The following is a 22,585-nucleotide window of genomic DNA, read 5'->3' on the forward strand; positions in this document are numbered from 1 at the left end:
AAAGTCTCAGCCTTCTGCATGCGTGCTGCGTGTTGGAATATATTTTAGGCCCATTTTGCAGCTTTAGCACCATAATAACTTTTATAACCCATTTCATCTGCAGCACATAATGACTTTTAAAAAAGGGAATTATTCCTCTTGTGTGCGACCTCAAATTCCCCGTGAAACATTAACCCCGCGTAAATGATCTCGTGTTCAACCTCATTTCCGACTAATGTGTATTTATATTCATATGTGGGAATTATTCCACCTTGGCCTGTGGGACAATTTGAAAATCAGCTTGCAACTGGTCTGCAAATGAACTTACCTCAGCATCTTTTATTTACCTCTCACAGATTCACATTCGGGCTGCAAACAGAGGTGGGTAGTAACACGCTACATTTACTCTGTTCACACTTGCCAACCCTCCCGAATTTTCCGGGAGACTCCCGAAATTCAGCGCCTCTCCCGAAAACCTCCCGGGACAAATATTCTCCCGAAAATCTCCCGATTTTCAGCCGGAGCAGGAGGCCACGCCCCCTCCAGCTCCATGCAGACCTGAGTGAGGACAGCCTTTTTTCACGTCCGCTTTCCCACAATATAAACAGCGTGCCTGCCCAATCCCGTTATTCCATACGAGGCGTCCGGCATACCGCCGATGAGCATGGTGCAGATGGAGAAGATCTTCTCGGCGTCCGTGTTGGCGCACACGTTGCCAAAGCCGACGCTGGTCAGGCTGAAAGAACTAAATCATCCAGACTAGAGATAAATTGTATTATTATGTTTATCTTACCTGAAAAAAATTTTTTTTTTTTTTTTTTTAAATAACTAAATACATTTTTACTATATTTTGCTAAAAACATCCAAATTAATTGTGTTTTTATTTGTAATTTTTCTGACTCCTTATTACATCCAGCCATAGAATTATACATTAAAATAAACATATTTGAAATAATTAATTTTAAATGATCATAATAATTCATTTAAAATGACCATATTTAATTATTAAAATAATTGCTTGTTCATCAACAACTTTAGCATTTTATTCATCACATTTTGAAGCTCTCAGAAGCCAAGTTATGTTATATTCCTTAAGATTTATTTATGCAAGTTTGAAGTATGAATTATCTAAACACAGTTTTGTTTGCATATTTTCAGGATGTATATATATATATATATATATATATATATATATATATATATATATATATATATATATATATATATATATATATATATATATATATATATATATATATATATATATATATATATATATATATACTACCGTTCAAAAGTTTGGGCTCACATTGAAATGTCCTTATTTTTGAAGGAAAAGCACTGTACTTTTCAATGCAGATAACTTTAAACTAGTCTTAACTTTAAAGAAATACACTCTATACATTGCTAATGTGGTAAATGACTATTCTAGCTGCAAATGTCTGCTTTTTGGTGCAATATCTACATAAGTGTATAGAGGCCCATTTCCAGCAACTATCACTCCAGTGTTCTAATGGTACAATGTGTTTGCTCATTGGCTCAGAAGGCTAATTGATGATTAGAAAACCCTTGTGCAATCATGTTCACACATCTGAAAACACTTTAGCTCGTTACAGAAGCTACAAAAGTGACCTTCCTTTGAGCAGATTGAGTTTCTGGAGCATCACATTTGTGGGGTCAATTAAATGCTCAAAATGGCCAGAAAACTTTCATCTGAAACTCGACAGTCTTGTTCTTAGAAATGAAGGCTATTCCACTAAATTGTTTGGGCGACCCCAAACTTTTGAACGGTGGTGTATATATATATATATATATCAGTGGCGTTCAGTCACTAGAGGCAGGGGAGGCGGGGCCTCACCTGCCATCATGGAAAGAAAAAAAATGTAAAAAGAATTTTTTTTAAATTAAATTGTTATATGTATCCAGTGATTATACTAAAGTTATTTTCCATTTAACTTCACCAGTTTTAGATTATTTTTATTTTTATTTTCACATTTGCCGTTCAAATACTGAGAAGAGACGGTGCGGTGATCAGCAGCCAGTTGAGGCACGTCACTCAGTTGTGCCTCAACATGGATTGTGCACAATGACTCGGCTAACTGCTGAGCTGCTGTGCAGTGAGACTGTATTGCTATATGAATTATATCAGCTAAGTAAACTATGGCATAGTTTAGTTAGCTGAGGTATATAATGTACAGTGTATTTTGTCAACAACTGTATGTGTGTCACGTATTTCTTGTGCTGAGCATTCATAAATCTGCTGCAAAAGACGTACTGAGGCTCGCAGTAATCTGGCCTCCTGGTGGTAGAGGGCGGTAGTGATCCCAGAGATCATTCCTCGCCGCAGAAGGAAAAAAAAAAAAAAGTTTGCAAGTCAATTATTCCAATGATTGTTTATTTCCTCTCGCCTGGACTTTTATTAAAAACATGGAGGATTACATATGTAAAATAAAACAGTTTTCTAAACTGGACTTTCAATGGAAGCAGGAGGTAATAATTAAAGGTAGACCAACGCCGGAGCTAAAAGGTTTGCTTTTGACTTCGGGACAGAAGACCCGTTTTCAAACGGCGTGGTACACATGCAAAGGCTGGCTGTGTGGATGTCCAGCAAGAAAGGTAAGACCACAATAATGTTTTTTTTATTAAATGTGCTTTTTTGTGTGCTACAGTTGTGTAAAGAATGCTGGTATGAGCTTTTAAACATAACCCGTTAACTGCTATATATATATATATATATATATATATATATATATATATATATATATATATATATATATATATATATATATATATATATATATATATATATATATATATATATATATATATATATATATATATGAAATACTTGACTTGGTGAATTATAGCTGTAAATATACTCCCCCCTCTTAACCACGCCCCCAACCACGCCCCCGCCCCGGGTCGATCCCTGAATTGGTGATGCCGATACTACTGGTAATATCAGTATATGATCAATCGTCATTTTTGTTAATGACAATTGACAAATGCTGCAAACAATTTGTGCAAACAACATATCTCACGAGTAACCTCATGCTAAAAACATATTGCTAGCACCGCGCTAGCTAGCTAACGTCACCTAGCTAAAGCTAATTACAGCTACAAATCTCTTGGATACACTTTTTATTACCAAGTCATGCAAACATACCTTTATCATGGCATTTTTTTCTCCTCTTCCACTTTCTTCTTCTTCCTTTTTTCTGCACCTGAAGGACATGTCCTTTTTTGTGACATTGTTTTGCCTCTATCTGCGCTTTTGATGCCCAGTGCGCACTGGCATTGCACGCCAGGCGGCAAACGTCACAGGTGCAGCAGAAGCAGTGTAGTGGATTGTCCGAAGCTTAAACAGGCAACAAAAGTAGTTTAGTACAACAAATGTATTTACCCATTATCAGAAGTGCAGGTTGAATTAAGTTGGCCGTGCAGACAGACCACATGTTACTCCGGAGCAAATAAGACACACACAAGCCAAAAACACTGTCGAGTTCCGGTCTTCTGCCATTTTTTATATGTCTCTTGTGCGTCATTGTTTGTTATCTAATGCGTCAATATCTTGTTGTTTTCCCTATCTGTTCCATAACAACTCAAATCCTTTAGACAGTCAACACATTCTGTAGACAGGTTGGCACGACTTAATATTCACTTTTGTCCCACAACTGGTCCATTCAATGGCACAAAATACAAGAGAATTGAAAATGAGCTGACATTCTTAAAAGACAAGAAATATAGGTCAAAAGGTCAGAAATTCTACGACAGCAGCTTTACATTTAAAGAGAGGCAGGAAGAATTACCAGGCCTAGATCAGCAGCAGCACTCTGTTGACCTAAAATTGTGTTTTTGTACAATAATATATCTTTGATCATTTAGAAATCATCAGTCAGACTCGTACATGCAAAAAATAAAAAATAATAATTTTTTGTTAATTTCTTTTGGGGGCCCCCTGGTGGCCGCGGGGCCCTAAGCACGCGTTTAGTACGCTTATGCCTTGGGCCGGCTCTGATTTTGTGGCATTTGTGGAAAAATTTAAATATGATCATTTTAATACAAGTACATTATGGTCCACGAATCAAATATTTCTCTCAAATCTAAAAAAAAAAAACAACAACAACAAAAACCAGCTCCTACATATTTATTGTATCCGATGTATCTGTCATGATCCGTGGCCCGGATCATGGTTTTGTTATTTTCTGTTAGTTTTGGACTCCCTAAGTTCCTGTTGTTGTGCACCCTTGAGTTTGTTTAGTTACCATGGTTACTTATTATTTTCACCTGCCTCTGATTGGTGTTCGGGACGCTCACCTGTTTCCCGAGCTCTAATCAGAGTTATTATTTAAGCCTGCCTTTGCCGGTCAGTCGGCCTGGCTTCTTTCTTTGCATTTGCAACAGTTAGTTGGTATTCTGGTTTCCGAGTTTATGATCCCTGTGCTAAGTGGTTACTTTAGCTTCTGTGATTCCTGTGCTAAGTGGTTACCTCAGCTTCTATGATTCCTGTGCTAAGTGGTTACCTCAGCTTCTATGATTCCTGTGCTAAGTGGTTACCTTAGCTTCTATGATTCCTGTGCTAAGTGGTTACTTTAGCTTCTATGATTCCTGTGCTAAGTGGTTACCTTAGCTTTTATGATTCCTGTGCTAAGTGGTTACCTCAGCTTCTATGATTCCTGTGCTAAGTGGTTACTTTAGCTTCTATGATCCCTGTGCTAAGTGGTTACTTTAGCTTCTATGATTCCTGTGCTAAGTAGTTACCTTAGCTTCTATGATTCCTGTGCTAAGTGGTTACTTTAGCTTCTATGATTCCTGTGCTAAGTGGTTACCTCAGCTTCTATGATTCCTGTGCTAAGTGGTTACCTTAGCTTCTATGATTCCTGTGCTAAGTGGTTACTTTAGCTTCTATGATTCCTGTGCTAAGTGGTTACCTTAGCTTCTATGATTCCTGTGCTAAGTGGTTACTTTAGCTTCTATGATCCCTGTGCTAAGTGGTTACTTTAGCTTCTATGATCCCTGTGCTAAGTGGTTACTTTAGCTTCTATGATTCCTGTGCTAAGTGGTTACCTTAGCCTCTATGATTCCTGTGCTAAGTGGTTACCTCAGCTTCCCGTGCGATCGGCACGCATCCCTTTAGTTTTGTTTTTGTCCGTTTGTATCTACGATGTATGATTTATGAGCAATAAATCATCCCCTACCTTCACGCTTTGTCCGGAGTTGTCCGTCTGCACCCCGGGAGAACGACCCCGCAGAAAGATGCGACCCACTCGTGACAGTATCTACTATTATTTTTCAGAATTGTGATGAAAAAATTGCTTTGGCTTTTAGCGTTTCGAGCGTTAGTTGAATGCTCATACACGTGTATATATATATATATCTTTGCTTATCTGTAGTCAGACCTGGTTCAATATGTTTTGAAGCACTTGGTCTCTCAAGTTCACTAGTTTCAAACAGTCTGGATTGAGCCGTTGTTGTGGGAATGCTGATTTATTTGTCCTGTTGTTTGCTGTTGTGATAAGGACTGGCAAACTTGCTGAGTTTTCAAAATAAATCATTTTGAACATATGTCTGTGTCTCCACATGACATCTTATTTTCCCAGTCCTCCTTGGTGCCTCCTTCATTTTCAGTTGATTGCCTCGGTTGTTCAATAACTTTTCAAAGCATTGTTTGGAGTGTTTTCTTGAAGAGAGAATTGCATAATGATCTGGAAAAAAAGAAACGGTCCGTAAGTGATGTGCTTTTTTGATTCTTTCAGGCTTATTAGAGAAGAGCAAATGAGTTGTAGTTGTGATTGTGGTGGGAGACTGCATCAGTTTGAGTTTTTTCCTCGCCTTTTTATCACTCCAAATGATGTTAAACTCTCCTAATCATCATTGCGCCGTGTCAGGGGGACCATGAGAGGCTGTTTGAATAATTATGTATATATTATCACACAACTCTTATATTAATAATAATAATAATAATACCTGAGAATAAAAAAACACCAAGGGCAGGGTCAGTTTGGAAAGGCTAATGTGAAGAGGTGAGTTTTTAGGGTGGTTTTGAAGGTAGGGAGGGAGGGGGCATCTCTGATGTGCCTGGGGAGAGCGTTCCAGAGAGAGGGGACAGCCACGGAGAAGGCCTTGTCGCCCCAGGTTCGGCGCCTGGTCTTGGGGACCTCCAGGAGGCCGGCATCACTAGACCTGAGGGAACGGGACGGGACGTGTGGCTGGAGGAGGTCAGAGAGGTAGGGTGGAGCCAGGTTATGGAGTGCCTTGTAGGTGGTGAGGAGTATTTTAAAGGGGATTCTTTTGCTTAAGGGCCGTTGCTATAGTTATTATCAATTGTGCTGAAGTTGTATTTTTCTATCTGTGCAAAGGGACAGCTGGCAATCCAGAAGATTGCAAGTCGTCTCGTATGTTTCGCCCTCTTCTGCGGGAGCACTCAGCGGCTCCACTGTGAGCGCATCTGGACACGCCCCCACACAATTACAATTACTAATGATGTTCCATAAATTATTTTTTTAATTTTTTCAAAAAGATTCGAATTAGCTAGTTTTTCTCTTCTTTTTTTCGGTTGAATTTTGAATTTTAAAGAGTCAAAATTGAAGATAAACTATGTTTCAAAATTTAATTGTCATTTTTTTTCGTGTTTTCTCCTCTTTTAAACCGTTCAATTAAGTGTAAATATCATTAATTATTAATAATAACATAGAGTTAAAGGTAAATTGAGCAAATTGGCTATTTCTGGCAATTTATTTAAAGGCCTACTGAAATGAAATTTTTTTATTTAAACGGGGATAGCAGATCTATTCTATGTGTCATACTTGATCATTTCGCGATATTGCCATATTTTTGCTGAAAGGATTTAGAATAGAAAAACGACGATAAAGATAGCAACTTTTGGTATCTGACAAAAAAAAGCCTTGCCCCTACCGGAAGTAGCGTGACGTGGACAATTGAACATATCCGCAAAGCTCCCTATTGTTTGCAATGATGGCCGCCAGATCTGAGAGCGATTCTGACCGAGATAGCGACGATTTCTCCATTAATTTGAGCGAGGATGAAAGATTTGTGGATGAGGAAAGTGCAAGTGAAGGACTAGTGGGGAGTGGAAGCGATTCAGATAGGGAAGAAGCTGTGAGAGGGATAGAGCCATATCGCTTTGAACCCGACGCTGATGAAGACGGTCAGGAGGACGCTGCTGCTATTGATGCTGGAGGAGCACACGACATAGATCGCCTTGAGAATACAGAATGGTAATATGTTATTTATTTATAGACTAGTTTTAGTTTGTGGCCTAGTCTTGCACTGTTACTGTTAGTGTTACAACTTACACCCCAGGCCTATCTATACACTAAGTATCTATCATTGACACAATGTCAAACCTAATTAATTACCCATTATTTCTATGGGCCACAGCTCCATATACCGGCAATACTAAAAATATGCATGCAGATTAATAAGATCCACAACAAGACAATGATAATATTAATTATTCCACATGTTTGCAGATTGCAGGTGTCAATAATATGAATTGATTTACAAATATTATGAACATTTCTATTTCCAGGTGTACATGTCAAAACTGTGTGAACATGGAGACAGTGGCTGAGTGTGTCTGCTGTAGTGAAATAGAGGCAGTGACCAGAACGATGGAGGAGGAGGGGGTGAAGACGTGCATCATAGACCACCATGGCTTTCCATCTGTGTGTCTGGATGAATGGGTGCTGCAGACAGCGTATAACGCCTACAAACAGCAATATGGCATGCTGCAGCAACAGCAAAATGAGTGAGGCACTAATAAGTTTAAATAATTCTTTATTCTATCAACCTTTGGAAGATAAGTCAGAATGAGCACTTTCTTATCTTATTCTTATTCTGTGAAATGTACTGTGCTACAATGCACATGACATTATATATCATAGAAGTATTACATAGATGGACCGTAGATGTCAACAATATTTACAATTTACTGCAACAGTAAATGACAAATGAATAGAATGCATGACAATGTCTTTTGAATCTCAGAGAACAGTGAGTCACTGTGTATCCATGTCCGGATAATAACAGCTGCCATCATTTGCTACTTGCAGGCGGAGACGACACACAGCCTATCGACAGTTTGTCCGCTTCTGCTGGGGATATCTGGGAAAGGACATAAGGGTGGTACTACCAGCTTGTGTAGTACATAAGATTAGGACAACATTCCCATCGATGGACTACACGGGGTTCCAAGACGTGCAGTGACTGCAACAGAATCTACATGGCCACTGTACTTAATCAATAAAATCAATCAATCAATCAATCAGTCAATCAATCAATGTTTATTTATATAGCACTAAATCACAAATGTCTCAAAGGGCCGCACAAGCCACAACGACATCCTCGGTACAGAGCCCACACACGGGCAAGGAAAACTCACCCCAGTAGGACGTCGATGTGAATGACTATGAGAAACCTTGGAGAGGACCGCATATGTGGGTAACCCCCCCCCTCTAGGGGAGACCGAAAGCAATGGATGTCGAGTGGGTCTAACATATTAGTGAGGGTCCAGTGGAGCCAGCAGGAGGCCACCCCGAGCGGAGACGGGTCAGCAGCGCAGATGTCCCCAACCGATGCACAGGCGAGCGGTATACCCCGGGTCCCAACTCTGGACAGCCAGCACTTTATCCATGGTCACCGGAATAACCCCTCCACGTGGGGGGGGGGGGCAGAGGAGAAAAGAAAAGAAACGGCAGATCAACTGGTCTAAAAAGGGGGTCTATTTAAAGGCTAGAGTATACAAATGAGTTTTAAGATGGGACTTAAATGCTTCTACTGAGGTAGCATCTCTAACTGTTACCGGGAGGGCATTTCACACTTACCGAAGCGACTCCTGTGCTTGGCGATGGCTTCCTCCTTGTCTGGCTTCTCCAGTTCATCGCAGAGGAAGGGAGGCACATCCACAGTGACGCTGAGTGGTGTTCTCTCGTCAGGGGTCTGTCTGCAGCCAGCAACAACCTCCCTGATCAAGTCATCTACGTAGCCTGCAAAATACAATTGTACATGTTCCTGCTCACAACATAATATACTCATGGAGAGTGAAACTTGACAGTATTATTATCATGATACAAAGTGTCAAGTGTTTACATGTTTTGTGTCCTCTACACTTACGGTATGTTGGCTCTGTCGCGATTTTCTTGACCACATGGCCCCCTGCTTTATACTTCGGGTAGCGTACTGCATAGCGCTCAGCACCCGCTTGTGTAGTGGCTATAGGGCGGCTCGAATTTTCGTTCCAGTGCAGCCCAGCAAGCAGGTTCCTAGGTGTGGTAACAGAATAATGTAATAATTAGTACTAAAGTATGGCACACACTAGTGACACTTAGATTAGTGTGGAAACATACCTGCACAGCATTCCGATGTATGAGAAGACATACATTTTCGGTGCGAACTGTATAAGATAAAAGACACTTTATTCAGTCATGCGTCCATACAATGTGTGTGTAAATTTATAAATTGTTTGTAAATTTGAATACAAATGTTTGTGTATTAAACTGTTAATAGTCAGCTATTAAAGCTTGATCTCCTGCAGTAATGAAGCTGTTTTGTTTTCAATGTTAACACCACGCCAGAATTGTTTGCAATCTTTCTCACCAAGATGCCAGCCACTATGTTGGACCTCCAACATTCTCTTGCTTACACTGACTGTATCAAGGCTTCATTTAGTATGCTCTAGTATTTTGCTCCCTGGCCACCAAAGTCCTAGTGGCAGGTGGTAACCACCGACACCACCTACAGGCGATCAGTCTAATTCTCACCTGTATGACAAGGCTATGGAACGCCTCCACCTTGGAAGTCTGGTGTTCACCCGACAGCATGGCGATATCTTTTAGCAGGGACTTGTTGTTGACCACCTCCTCCAGTTTCACTGCTGAGCGTGAACCTAAACATAAATTTAAAATAGAACAACGTTTCTACAAAAATGTTCCAGTCAACTTAAACTGGTTATTTACTTACAAGTTTATCTGAATTTTTTGACTTTCAAAAGATGTGCAGGAAAATACTGCTAGTCCCTCACTGCTTTCGGGCAACTTATTTGCCTACTCACTTTGTTTGAGCCATTTCTTTTGCCGTTGCAGTTGTCCATGAGTACAAATTGGGAAGAGGTCGCCATGGTCCTTGTGGATGTTCTGAATGTTTCGCTCCACAGACTTCCACTTGGCAACCAGAAGTTCCCCCTCTCCAGGCGGTGTAGACACTGCTGCCCAGTAGAGGTGGTTGATTATACTTTGCACCCAGGGCTTCAGGTCTTCACAGTCCTTATGCTTGGCGATGGCCTTCAGTTTCTTTCCGATGGCTACAAACAGAAAAAAACAGAAATTTGTGGATTAAATACAATATCGCATTCATCTGATCACTGATATGTACACACTACTTCACAACTTGTCATGCATACAAATAATCCAACTAACATTTTGCAACATGCCAGATGTCATAGCAGTGCCGTGTATTGGGCATGTTTTCACGAATCCATTTAGCGATCTGTCTGTGTCTGTCTGTCACCAGCACCCCGACATCCAGGTCCCAGCTGATCAGCAGTTCCACCATCCTCTTCAGTCCTTCCATCTCCATATGGTAGCTGCCAAGACATTCGTTGCTCTGAAATATATATAACAGAAAAGGAATGAGCAAAGAAAAAAATGAAAAAGGGGCTTAGTATACATTGAAATGGTTAATGTTATTAGACAAATTTACTAGGATAATTCTGGAAAATCCCTTATCTGCTTATTGTGTTACTAGTGTTTTAGTGAGATTATATGGTCGTACCTGTACAACCTGAAGGTCGAGAACCACATTGGCCACAAGCTCCATTGTGGTGTAGGTACCGAACTTGGCGCTGTGTCCCGGACTGTCTGCTCGCCCATCACCACCAAGGACGAGGGGTCGGCCTTCCACCTGCAGCATGGTGAGGTGCGTCCGTTGCTGTTCCTCCCACACCTTTTTGATGGCTGGCTGCAGGATGAGCTCCTGGTGGTTGAAAAATGTCCTCTTCACATACGTGACCACTCCGATGCTGTTCAGCACTTGCAACACCTTGCCAGAAGATGCCCCAGCGAAGAGGATGCCAGCAGACAGCAGGATGTTGCCCGCGGCATAAGGGCCAATGTTTGGCTGGCTGCTCCAACTACTCCTCTGGTCACATGATGCACATTGAAGAGTCATGGTCAGCTGTGTACCGTTCGAATCCCAAGAAGGGCTTATGTCCTGGCTGCCACAGACTGGACAGTGACACCACTTGACGAGACTCTGGAGGCACGACTCAAAGATGATGTACTTCGGTTCCTTGTGGCAGCCCTCTTCACGCATCTGGTGAGTACATGGGCGATCTGGCGACCCGTCAGATTGACACGGATCCGATGTCGTTGACTCACTCGGCACATAGCTGTCATCGGAAGAACCACCAACAAAAGGCGCAGTGGGACTTGATGCTGGTCCTTCATCAAACAATGCAGGAGGTGGTCGTAGCTTGGCTTGCATTCCAGACACACCTGGAGCTGCTATGTTAGTCTGCATCTCGGGGCTGTCAGATGGAGCTGCTACACTTGACAATGGGACTTCACTAACCCTGGCCGGCCGAGCTCTAACCCTCTCGAGGATATCTGGGGTCACCTGGTGTCCTAGCAATAAAATCAAGCACAAGTTGTTTTATATAATCTGTTAAAATTAAACTAGAATCACATAATAATTATTGTCTTTGAATCACCTAATTTATCTGTCTACTCTACTCTGCACAGGCAGCGTGCAATGTGTACTGTGATGTGCAGAATCATGTTCGTCACCGAAATAGACATACCCTTTGATCTATGATGTATTTTCCCTGTTTGGGTGCTCTTGCTACTGGTCATTGCTGTTGGTGCTGTCCCAATCGGTACCCAGTCCGTCTGGCATCCTTGTTCTCTTGTATTTCCCTGGAAATGGAGAAACAGCTACATGTAATATGGATACCTCATTTACATTAATTATGAATACTTTTGGATTGGGCTTGAACTGTAATCCATTTGAACATTGATTAGGAAAACAAATCGAACCTGATCTTGATCGCCCTCCTCATCAGGCAAATCTAGTGCCATTGCCATTGGTTCATCCACCGCATCCGCCACTGATGCCGTAGTCGTACTGTCCATGATCTGATCTATTGTCTGTAAATGTACAAATGTACAATACTTTATATTATTGTCTATTGTAATCTATTGACAGTATTGACACTATTGACAGTAATGTCAGTAAATGTACGATACTTTATACTGCAGAAGAACTTGACTAGAACTTGAAGCAATAATTATATGTAGACTATTTTATTGTTAATTTATTTCATTGTTCATGGAGTAGTCCAGTGGTTCTCAAATGGGGGTACGCATACCCTTGGGGATACTTGAAGGTATGCCAAGGGGTACGAGAGATTTTTTTTAAATATTATAAAAATAGCAACAATTCAAAAATCCTTTATAAATATATTTATTGAATAATACTTCAACAAAATAAATGTTTAGAATTAAGTTCATGAATCCAGATGGATCTCTATTACAATCCCCAAAGAGGGCACTTTAAGTTGATGATTACTTCTATGTGTACAAAATATTATTTATAATTGAATCACTTGTTTATTTTTCAACAAGTTTTTAGTTATTTTTATATCTTTTTTTCCAAATAGTTCAAGAAAGACCACTACAAATTAGCAATATCTTGCACTGTTATACAATTTAATAAATCAGAAACTGATGACATAGTGCTGTATTTTTTTTCTTTTTTTCAACCAAAAATGCTTTGCTCTGATTAGGGGGTACTTGAATTAAAAAAATGTTCACAGGGGAAAATCACTGAAAAAAGGTTGAGAACCACTGGAGTAGTCTATGACTGTGTGTGTTAGTTTTGGTTGATTGATTGAGACTTTTATTAGTAGGTTGCACAGTGAAGTACATATTCCGTACAATTGACCACTAAATGGTAACACCCCAATAAGTTTTTCAACTTGTTTAAGTCGGGGTCCACTTAAATTGATTCATGATACAGATATATACTATCATATATATACTATCATCATAATACAGTCATCACACAAGATAATCACATTGAATTATTTACATTATTTACAATCCGGGGTGTGGAGGTGGGGGGGTTTCAACAATTGAGAACAAAGAAATGGATATTGGAACAGTGTAGTCTGACTATGAAAACTGGATATCAAGATTCTTACCCTCTTCCTTTCCCTTTTGGCAAATGCAGACCTCATGTGCCCAGTCTGTCCGCTTGTGGAGGGGGTCGGGTGCTCCGGACTTGTCCGTGGTCTATCGAAAATAGTTGGCTTCGCACCTTTCTTCAGCACGAGTCGACGAGTGCTGATTCCCATTTCTGCCATTCGCAAGGGACCCTCTTCGAAACATGATCTTTCGAAATGTTCGCTGCATAATACACTGTACTTCGTATGTGTCGTCCAATCCAACCGTGTTCGCTTGACTTCTTTGTTCCATAGTAAAGCTTGGCCGCCATCTTTTGGGAAAAGAAACAATGAAACACCGGTTGTGTTTTGGTTTGTGTTGCTACATCCAGCAGCAACACACCGCTTCCCTACAACTCTCTTTTTTGCAGTCTCCATTGTTAATTGAACAAATTTCCAAAAGATTCACCAACACAGATGTCCTGAATACTGTGGAAATTAGCGATTAAAACAGAGCTGTTTAAATTGGGAGGGACCTATTCCAAGATGACGCGTTCAACTGCCTTCGTCACGCGCATACGTCATCATACCGCGACGTTTCAGCCGGATATTTCCCGGGAAATTTTAAATGTCACTTTATAAGTTAACCCGGCCGTATTGGCATGTGTTGCAATGTTAAGATTTCATCATTGATATATAAACTATCAGACTGCGTGGTCGGTAGTAGTGGCTTTCAGTAGGCCTTTAAGTGTGTATCAAACTGGTAGCCCTTCGCATTAATCACTACCCAAGAAGTAGCTCTTGCTTTCAAAAAGGTTGGTGACCCTTGATCTACGGTCCGTAATATCATCAAAAGGTTCAGAGAATCTGGAGAAATCACTGCGCGTAAGCGGCAAGGCTGAAAACCAACATTGAATGCCCGTGACCTTCGGTCCTTTAGGCGGCACTGCATCAAAAACCGACAACGGTGTGTAAAGGATATCACCACATGGGCTCAGGAGCACTTCAGAAAACCACTGTCAGCAACTACAGTTTGTCGCCACATCTGCAAGTGCAAGTTAAAGCTCTACAATGCAAAGCGAAAGTCATTTATCAACAACACCCAGAAACGCCGCCGCAGCTCATCTAAGATGGACTGATGCAAAGTGGAAAAGCGTTCTGTGGTCTGACGAGTCCACATTTCGAAATTGTTTTTGGAAACTGTGGACGTCGTGTCCTCCGGAACAAAGAGGAAAAGCAGAGCGTACGTACATGAAATATACTGTAGATATCTTTTAAAGTATTACAAATAATTAGACCAGTACTTCTTAGTGGGGCGGGCATGACTGGGTGTCGTGAGAAAACATTACACAAGTTTTCAGCGAGGCGGCATGTCGGTGCTGGTGCCAGCAACTCAGAGAGTGGTTTGTACAGGTGAAGAAGTAAAAAATCATTGATATCAGGTTCTCAATTTTATTTCTATTTTGAGGGGGGGGGGGGTCGTGGGAAAAATGATGTCCCGAAGGGGGGGCATGACAACAAATACCGTATTTTTCGGCTCATAAGGCGCACTGGATTATAAGGCGCACTGCCGATGAACGTGCCGATTCGGGTCTTTTTCATGGTGCGTCCTTGAGCAAGACACTTCACCCTTGCTCCTGATGGTGGTTAGGGCCTTGCATGGCAGCTCCCGCCATCAGTGTGTGAATGGGTGAATATGGAAATAGTGTCAAAGCGCTTTGAGTACCTTGAAGGTGGAAATGTATAACCCATTTACCATGTACAAAAGAACTCTGCTTGGATTAATGCATGAGCACATTTAAAAAAAAATGTGTGCCTACTACGTTTTCTGGATTTGTTCACCATTTTTTTAGTAAAACAAAAAATCAACAGCAGTTTTAATACATGAGGTGAGGCCACTGGTCGATTGTGAGTGATCCTCCTCCTCCAAAAGTGGCACTCTAAAGTTCCACTCACAGCTGCTTCCCTTTTGATTTGAAGTATGCTGATCCAAAGAAAAGTCCTGCTTGACGGCGGACGAAGATGACATTTTGTGTCCAAAGTCATTTTAGTGCTGAGCGCCAGCATGTTTGTGCTTCTCTGAGCCAGCAGGCTTGCCGCCGCTTTGTTATGGATCATTTACTCCCTCAACAAGATTATCTGACTTCGTGATCTGACTGCGTATCAATATTTGTCTTGTCTTTTCTCAGCTGACAATAGCGCTGTACTCACAAGCACTCGGTTGAGTGTTCTGCACAAATAATCACCCGTTCTCTTACAACCGCATCTCAAAGGCGCATTGTCCTTTTTGCTCATATTATTATTATTATATTATATATTATATATATACATATATATATATATAATATAATATATTATATTATTATTATATATAATTATTATTTAATTATTATATAATTTTCATGCAAGTGTAAAAAGAAATCATTGATGTTATCTAATTTCACCTATTTGGGTTAAAAATATTTTTTGCAAAGCAGTAATTATAGTCTGCAAATGATGTGTTGTTGTTGAGTGTCGGTGCTGTCTAGAGCCCGGCAGAGTAACCGTGTAATACTCTTCCATATCAGTAGGTGGCAGCCGGTAGCTAATTGCTTTGTAGATGTCGGAAACAGCGGGAGGCGGTGTGCAGGTAAAAAGGTGTCTAGTGCTTAAACCAAAAATAAACAAAAGGTGAGTGCCCCAAGAAAAGGCATTGACGCTTAGGGAAGGCTATGCAGAACAAAACTAAAACTGAACTGGCTACAATGTAAACAAAAACAGAATGCTGGACGACAGCAAAGACTTACTGTGGAGCAGAGAAGGCGTCCACAAAGTACATCTGTACATGACATGACAATCAACAATGTCCCCACAAAGAAGTATAAAAACAACTGAAATATTCTTGATTGCTAAAACAAAGTAGATGTGGGAAATATCGCTCAAAGGAAGACATGAAACTGCTACAGGAAAATACCAAAAAAAGAGAAAAAGCCACCAAAATAGGAGCGCAAGACAAGATCTAAAACACAACACACAGGAAAACAGCAAAAAAACTCCAAATAAGTCAGGGCGTGATGTGACAGGTGGTGACAGTACACCTACTTTGAGACAAGAGCTATATTGATTCATGCTTGGTTATGCTTTAAAGTCATATCCAACAATTGCGACAACGACTTTTTACTGTCAACTGAGTTTTGTTTTTTAATGATTTCTGCTGGTGGTGTGCCTCCGCATTTTTTCAACGCAAAAAATGTGCCTTGGCTCAAAAAAGGTTGAAAAACACTGCCGTAGGTCATCAATATATGGTTAACTGTCAATACGTGGACCTTGGGGTGTTGTGTTTTCCCGGAACGCAAAGGAAAGTTGGCGCGGGCAAGACGTGAAGGTAAGGACATGTTTATTTTTACACTAACAAAAAGAACAAACGAAAAGCGCGCACAAGGCGGAAGTACAATAACTTGGCTAACGAAACAAAAACTTGCACAAAGGCAAAAACTATAAACATGAAATATACAACACTTACTGTGGCATGAAAAAACGTGCAGGGAACAATGGCTTGGAATTGGTAGCAGAGGTAGTAAGGATAATGTCACCAGGACGATCAACAGAAAAAGACAGGCTTAAATAACAGTGGCATGATTAGGGACAGGTGCGTGAGTCCAAATGCATGACAGGTGAAACCAATGAGTAGTCATGGAAACAAAAACAATGGAGCGTAACATAAACTAAAGAGTCCAATAACTAAACAAAACATGATCCAAAAGACATGACAGTTAAAGGCCTACAGAAAGCCACTACTACCGAACACGCAGTCTGATAGTTTATATATCAATGATGAAATCTTAACATTGCAACACATGCCAATACGGCCGGGTTAACTTATAAAGTGACATTTAAAATTTCCCGGGAAATATCCGGCTGAAACGTCGCGGTATGATGACGTATGCGCGTGACGAAGTCAGAGTAACGGAAGTTATGGTACCCCGTAGAATCCTATACAAAAAGCTCTGTTTTCATTTCATAATTCCACAGTATTCTGGACATCTTTTGCAATTTTTTTAATGAACAATGAAGGCTGCAAAGAAGCAGCGGACTACAGCAACACAACCAGGAGGAGTTCGTTGGAGAGCAGACGCGCTAGCCGCCGACCTCACCTTGACTTCCTACGTCTCCGGGCCGCCAAACGCATCGGGCGAAGTCCTTCGTCCTTCTGCCGATCGCTGGAACGCAGGTGAGCACGGGTGAGGGCTGGCTGGCGTAGGTGGAGAGCTAATGTTTTTAGCATAGCTCTGTGCGGTCCGGTTGCTAAGTTAGCTTCAATGGCGTCGTTAGCACAGCATTGTTAACCTTCCTGGAAAGCATTAACCGTGTATTTACATGTCCACGGTTTAATAGTATTGTTGATTTTCTACCTATCCTTCCAGTCAGGGGTTTATTTTTTTTGTTTCTATATGCAGTTAAAGCACGATGCTATCACGTTAGCTCCGTAGCTAAAGCATTTCGCCGATGTATTGTCGTGGAGATAAAAGGCACTGAATGTCCATTTCGCGTTCTCGACTGTCATTTTCAAGAGGATATAGTATCCCAGGTGGTTTAAAATACAAATCCGTGATCCACAATAGAAAAAGGAGAGAGTGTGGAATCCAATGAGCCAGCTTGTACCTAAGTTACGGTCAGAGCAAAAAAAGATACGTCCATCACTGCCTCTCAAGTCCTTCACTGTAACGTTCCTCATCCACAAATCTTTCATCCTCGCTCAAATTAATGGGGTAATCGTCACTTTCTCGGTCCGAATCTCTCTCGCTCCATTGTAAACAACGGGGAATTGTGAGGAATACTAGCTCCTGTGACGTCACGCTACTTCCGCTACAGGCAAGGCTTTTTTTTTATCAGCGAGCAAAAGTTGCGAACTTTATCGTCGATGTTCTCTACTAAATCCTTTCAGCAAAAATATGGCAATATCGCGAAATGATCAAGTATGACACATAGAATGGATCTGCTATTCCCGTTTAAGTAAAAAAAAATCTGAACAATTACAGCCGACATAGCAAACGTGTGCCATATCTAATAATACATTTTATTTGTAATGATTCAATTTTACTTTTAGAATATGCTGAAGCCTCGATTTTTGTGGGATTTAAAAAAAACAAAAAGTGAGGCCTCTGTGTGCCGCCTGCCACGTAGATCTATGCAGCTTCAGTTTATTTGCACACTTTGTTGAGTTGTGTCATTTCCTGCTGCAACATAGAAGTAAAAAGATCAACATGCAACTAGAAGGCAATTACGCCAAGAAGAAGATGTGTGCTTGAGATGGTCTGGTAGTGTCGAGGCGTTGATGCGTTAAAAGGGCGGGGTAAAAAAAAGTGTCACTTCCATCTTCTACGCCGGTGCAGCTTCTCTGGCGTCTGACAGACGACTTCTGTCTGCTGTCGGAGGGCGCCGCCTCGTCGACGTGAGGAAGAACGAGAGAGACTCGGAGGGCTGGTGTGCACCGAGGAGACCTCGCCGAGATGAGATCTTTCAGATGCAATTTAACCGGCGACGGCGGTAACGGACCCTGAAGGATGTGATCACATGACGGCTGATGAAGGGATGAAAGTTGGCGACCGTAAACAAGAGCATCACGTGCTTGCTTTATTCAACTGGGGATTGTTGTTGGACACTAAGGTTGTACGGTACTAGTATAGTACCGCGATACTAATGAATCATTTTCGGTAAAAAGACCCCCCCCCCCCTCCCCCCCTCCCCCGCGTTCGTCACGTCGTGTCATTGCTGGTTTACGAGCAGACGAGCATGTTCGGCGGCACACGATCATAGTGTCAGGTTTGTCACTGACAGTTTAGTTATGTTTTGGTTTTTCCTCTGTTTGTTTTCATTTCCTGTCAGCGCTCTTATTTTGGTTCAGTTTCCTGCTTTTCTCCCTGAGCGCTGTTTCCCCTCAGCTGCAGCTGATTGGCACCTGGCCACACCTGGTGCCAATCAGCCGGCTGCTATTTAGACCTGCCTTGCCCTCCAGTCAGTGCTGGAGTATTGTCGTTGTAGCTGTAAACTACTATCTGTAAGCTGTATCCTGTAGCTGTTTGCAGCTTGCTGTCTTTTTGTTCCTCGTTTCCTGTTTGCTGTCTTTTTGTTCCTCGTTTCCTGTTTGCTGGTTCCTGTTCCCTGTTTCCAGTTTACCTGTTCCTGGCTCCTCCTTTGTGTTTTTTCTTGATTTTTTGGACATTAAATCATGTTTTCCTGCACCAAGCATAAGAATGCTTATACATAAGCCTGAAAATATAAACAAATATATGAACATGCATATCAATTATAGAGTGGAACCTTTCATTTACGAACTTAAATGGTTTTTGAACAGAAACAAAAGTTTGTATAGTGAAGCAGAGTTCCCGATACGAAACAACATAAATATGAATCATGCGTTCCAGCCTCGACAAAAGTCCCTATTTTAGTGAAGGTTAGTAGACTTTGAACATAATATAAAGTATTGTATATCAAACAAACAGAACAAGGGGTGAAGGATCAACCTTTTATTTTTTTAAAAAGCAGAACTGTGCTGTCTGCACTGCTCTGCCAAAAACAGGCACACAGATGCCACCATGGTGCCCTCCCAAACGATCAGAAATCCTCAACTTTAACAACCATATTGCGACAATAGTAAGCATTTAAAAGAGTAAACTCCACCATATATATATATATATATATATATATATATATATATATATATATATATATATATATATATATATATATATATATATATATATATATACACAGTATATATATACACATATATATGTATATATATACATATATATATATATATATATATATATATATATATATATATATATATATATATATATATATATATATATATATATATATATATATATACACACACATATATATATATACACATATATATATACATATATATACATATATATATACATATATATATATACATATATATATATATATATACAGAATATATATATCCATCCATTTTCTACCGCTTGTCCCTTTTTGGGGTCGCGGGGGGGTGCTGGAGCCTATCTCAGCTGCATTCGGGCGGAATGCGGGGTACACCCTGGACAAGTCGCCACCTCATCGCAGTATATATATATATATATATATATATATATATATATATATATATATATATATATATATATATATATATATATATATATATATATATATATATATATATATATATATATATATATATATATATATACATATATTTATATTAAGGCTGTTAAGTGATTATTTTTTAATCATATTAATCACACTCTAGATCTGTGATTTATCATGATTAATCATGTTTTTGTTTTTTTTTGCCGCATAAATAAAATTTGCTGAAGAAAACACCCCAATATTTGAACACAAATGCAATTTTATAGTCAGAATGTCATATTGGAACGTTTTTAAATGTTTTACTGGACTGCAAGTCATTAATTTGCTCAGAACTTGGGGACAGTAAGTATAGTAAGAAGTAAGTGCACATGTTGAAAGTATTTGCAATAATAATGCAAACAAGTTAAAGTTACTAATTGGTAATGTAGTAAACAAACTCATAAAGAAGGTAACATAGTGCACCATTTAAATCTGCATTTACTCTTCTTTAGTTTAACTTGCTTGTTTACCTCTTCAGATGGGGTGTGGCGGACCGGTACTTTTCAGAGGCGGTATAGTACCTGTGGAGGGGGGCGTGGTCTGCGGGCCTGCCGCGGAGCGGGGTGTGGAAGGACCGGCCTCGAAGCATAGCTGGCAGGTGATTGGATTACCAAGCTGGGGCTGATCATCCCATCACCCGCCATGCTTATTAGCAGCAGCCGAGACGAGACAAGTCAGTTGGAGTTGGAGTTTGAGCTAGAGGAGCCACGAGACCACGCCGTAAGAGGAAAAGCGGCCGAAAGACTGAAAAGTTGATGAAAAAGAGTGCTGACCTGGCGCGTGTGCGCACAATAAAACATTGTTGCACCACACTACCGGGCTCACCAGAGGATCTTTGTGGTCAGAAGAACCCACAGTACCGAATATGGTTCATTAGTATCGCCGTACTATACTAATATAGTAATAATAATGTACTAACCAGTAATAATAATATACTAACCAGAGCCTCCATGGAAATGCCCCCCTCTACCTCAAAGAACTATTTACCCCCAAATCCTCCACACGACACCTCCGCTCCGAACATGCTAACCTCCTCCAACCTCCAAGGACAAAGCTACGGACAATGGGAGACCGGGCTTTCTGCTCCGCCGCTCCCAGTCTGTGGAACGCTCTCCCTGACCACCTGAGGGCACCACAGACTGTGGATGCTTTTAAAAAAAAGGCTTAAGAACCCTTCTTTTTTTTAAAAAACATATTTTTTTTAGATATATGCATACTAGTTCTAGCTATTTGGCTGTTCTAGTTTTTATTGTATTTATTTTTTTATTATCTTTTTATTTTTTTTGTAATACACTGTAGCACTTTGAGGTTGTTTACTCAGCTTTTTTTTTTTTTTACAAATAAAATCTATTGTTATTATTATTATTATTACTAATACCAGTATACCGTACAACCCTAGTAGGAATATAAAACTGATGGTTTGGCTTCTCCAGTTGAGGAGTCCTTCATTTTTTGACCTAGGCTCCTCCAGGGAACTGCAGACCTGTATACCGTATTTTTCGGACTATAAGTCGCAGTTTTTTTCATAGTTCTAATGCGCTCTAATATGGGATTTTCCACACCAACAAAAAATGTGTGCAGATTTGGAACATGTTTTTTTTAAGATTCAGGCAATCCATAATAAAATAGCTGCATGCCACTTAAAGGCCTACTGAAATGATTTTTTTTTATTTAAACGGGAATAGCAGATCCATTCTATGTGTCATACTTGATCATTTCGCGATATTGCCATATTTTTGCTGAAAGGATTTAGTAGAGAACATCGACGATAAAGTTCGCAACTTTTGCTCGCTGATAAAAAAAAGCCTTGCCTGTAGCGGAAGTAGCGTGACGTCACAGGAGCTAGTATTCCTCACAATTCCCCGTTGTTTACAATGGAGCGAGAGAGATTCGGACCGAGAAAGTGATGATTACCCCATTAATTTGAGCGAGGATGAAAGATTCGTAGATGAGGAACGTTACAGTGAAGGACTTGAGAGGCAGCGATGGACGTATCTTTTTTCTCTCTGACCGTAACTTAGGTACAAGCTGGCTCATTGGATTCCACACTCTCTCCTTTTTCTATTGTGGATCACGGATTTGTATTTTAAACCACCTCGGATACTATATCCTCTTGAAAATGAGAGTCGAGCACGCGAAATGGACATTCAGTGCCTTTTATCTCCACGACAATACATCGGTGACACACTTAGCTACTGAGCTAACGTGCTAGCATCGTTCTCAAATGAAGATAGAAACAAAATAAATAAACCCCTGACTGGAAGGATA

General features: G+C 40.4%; 2 protein-coding genes across 3 annotated transcripts in view; both read right to left on the bottom strand.

Moving 5' to 3' along the window:
* Window positions 1-2,913: 2,913 nt before the first annotated feature.
* Window positions 2,914-22,585, bottom strand: part of st6galnac3 (ST6 (alpha-N-acetyl-neuraminyl-2,3-beta-galactosyl-1,3)-N-acetylgalactosaminide alpha-2,6-sialyltransferase 3) — a 97,119-nt gene continuing 77,447 nt past the window's right edge. The window contains exon 5 of one of the 2 annotated variants that reach the window (XM_062023281.1): window positions 2,914-3,337. In XM_062023281.1, the coding sequence (XP_061879265.1) occupies window positions 3,298-3,337 (40 nt within the window). In that variant the 3' untranslated portion in view covers window positions 2,914-3,297. Of the gene's footprint in view, window positions 3,338-5,369; window positions 5,685-22,585 lie in introns of those variants that run through there. The other variant, XR_009821411.1, reaches the window with a different exon arrangement.
* On the bottom strand, window positions 8,270-17,364 carry LOC133631161 (uncharacterized). The gene is made up of 11 exons (XM_062023279.1): window positions 17,293-17,364; window positions 13,199-13,491; window positions 12,033-12,143; window positions 11,798-11,912; window positions 10,771-11,621; window positions 10,416-10,602; window positions 10,052-10,300; window positions 9,762-9,886; window positions 9,348-9,394; window positions 9,115-9,263; window positions 8,270-8,987 (listed from the first exon to the last, which is right to left on the bottom strand). The coding sequence occupies exons 2-11, from the start codon at window positions 13,358-13,360 to the stop codon at window positions 8,800-8,802; spliced, it is 2,184 nt and encodes a 727-aa protein (XP_061879263.1). The 5' UTR covers window positions 13,361-13,491; window positions 17,293-17,364; the 3' UTR covers window positions 8,270-8,799.

This window comes from Entelurus aequoreus, linkage group LG16 (assembly GCF_033978785.1).
Source record: "Entelurus aequoreus isolate RoL-2023_Sb linkage group LG16, RoL_Eaeq_v1.1, whole genome shotgun sequence".
Lineage (NCBI taxonomy): Eukaryota > Metazoa > Chordata > Actinopteri > Syngnathiformes > Syngnathidae > Entelurus > Entelurus aequoreus.

Coding starts and splice junctions, on each gene's coding strand:
- LOC133631161 (XM_062023279.1), bottom strand. CDS start 13,360: ATGGCAGAAATGGGAATCAGCACTCGTCGACTCGTGCTGAAGAAAGGT. Junction 11,622..11,797: donor AATACATCATAGATCAAAGG/GTATGTCTATTT, acceptor TTTTATTGCTAG/GACACCAGGTGACCCCAGAT. Junction 9,264..9,347: donor TACATCGGAATGCTGTGCAG/GTATGTTTCCAC, acceptor TACCACACCTAG/GAACCTGCTTGCTGGGCTGC.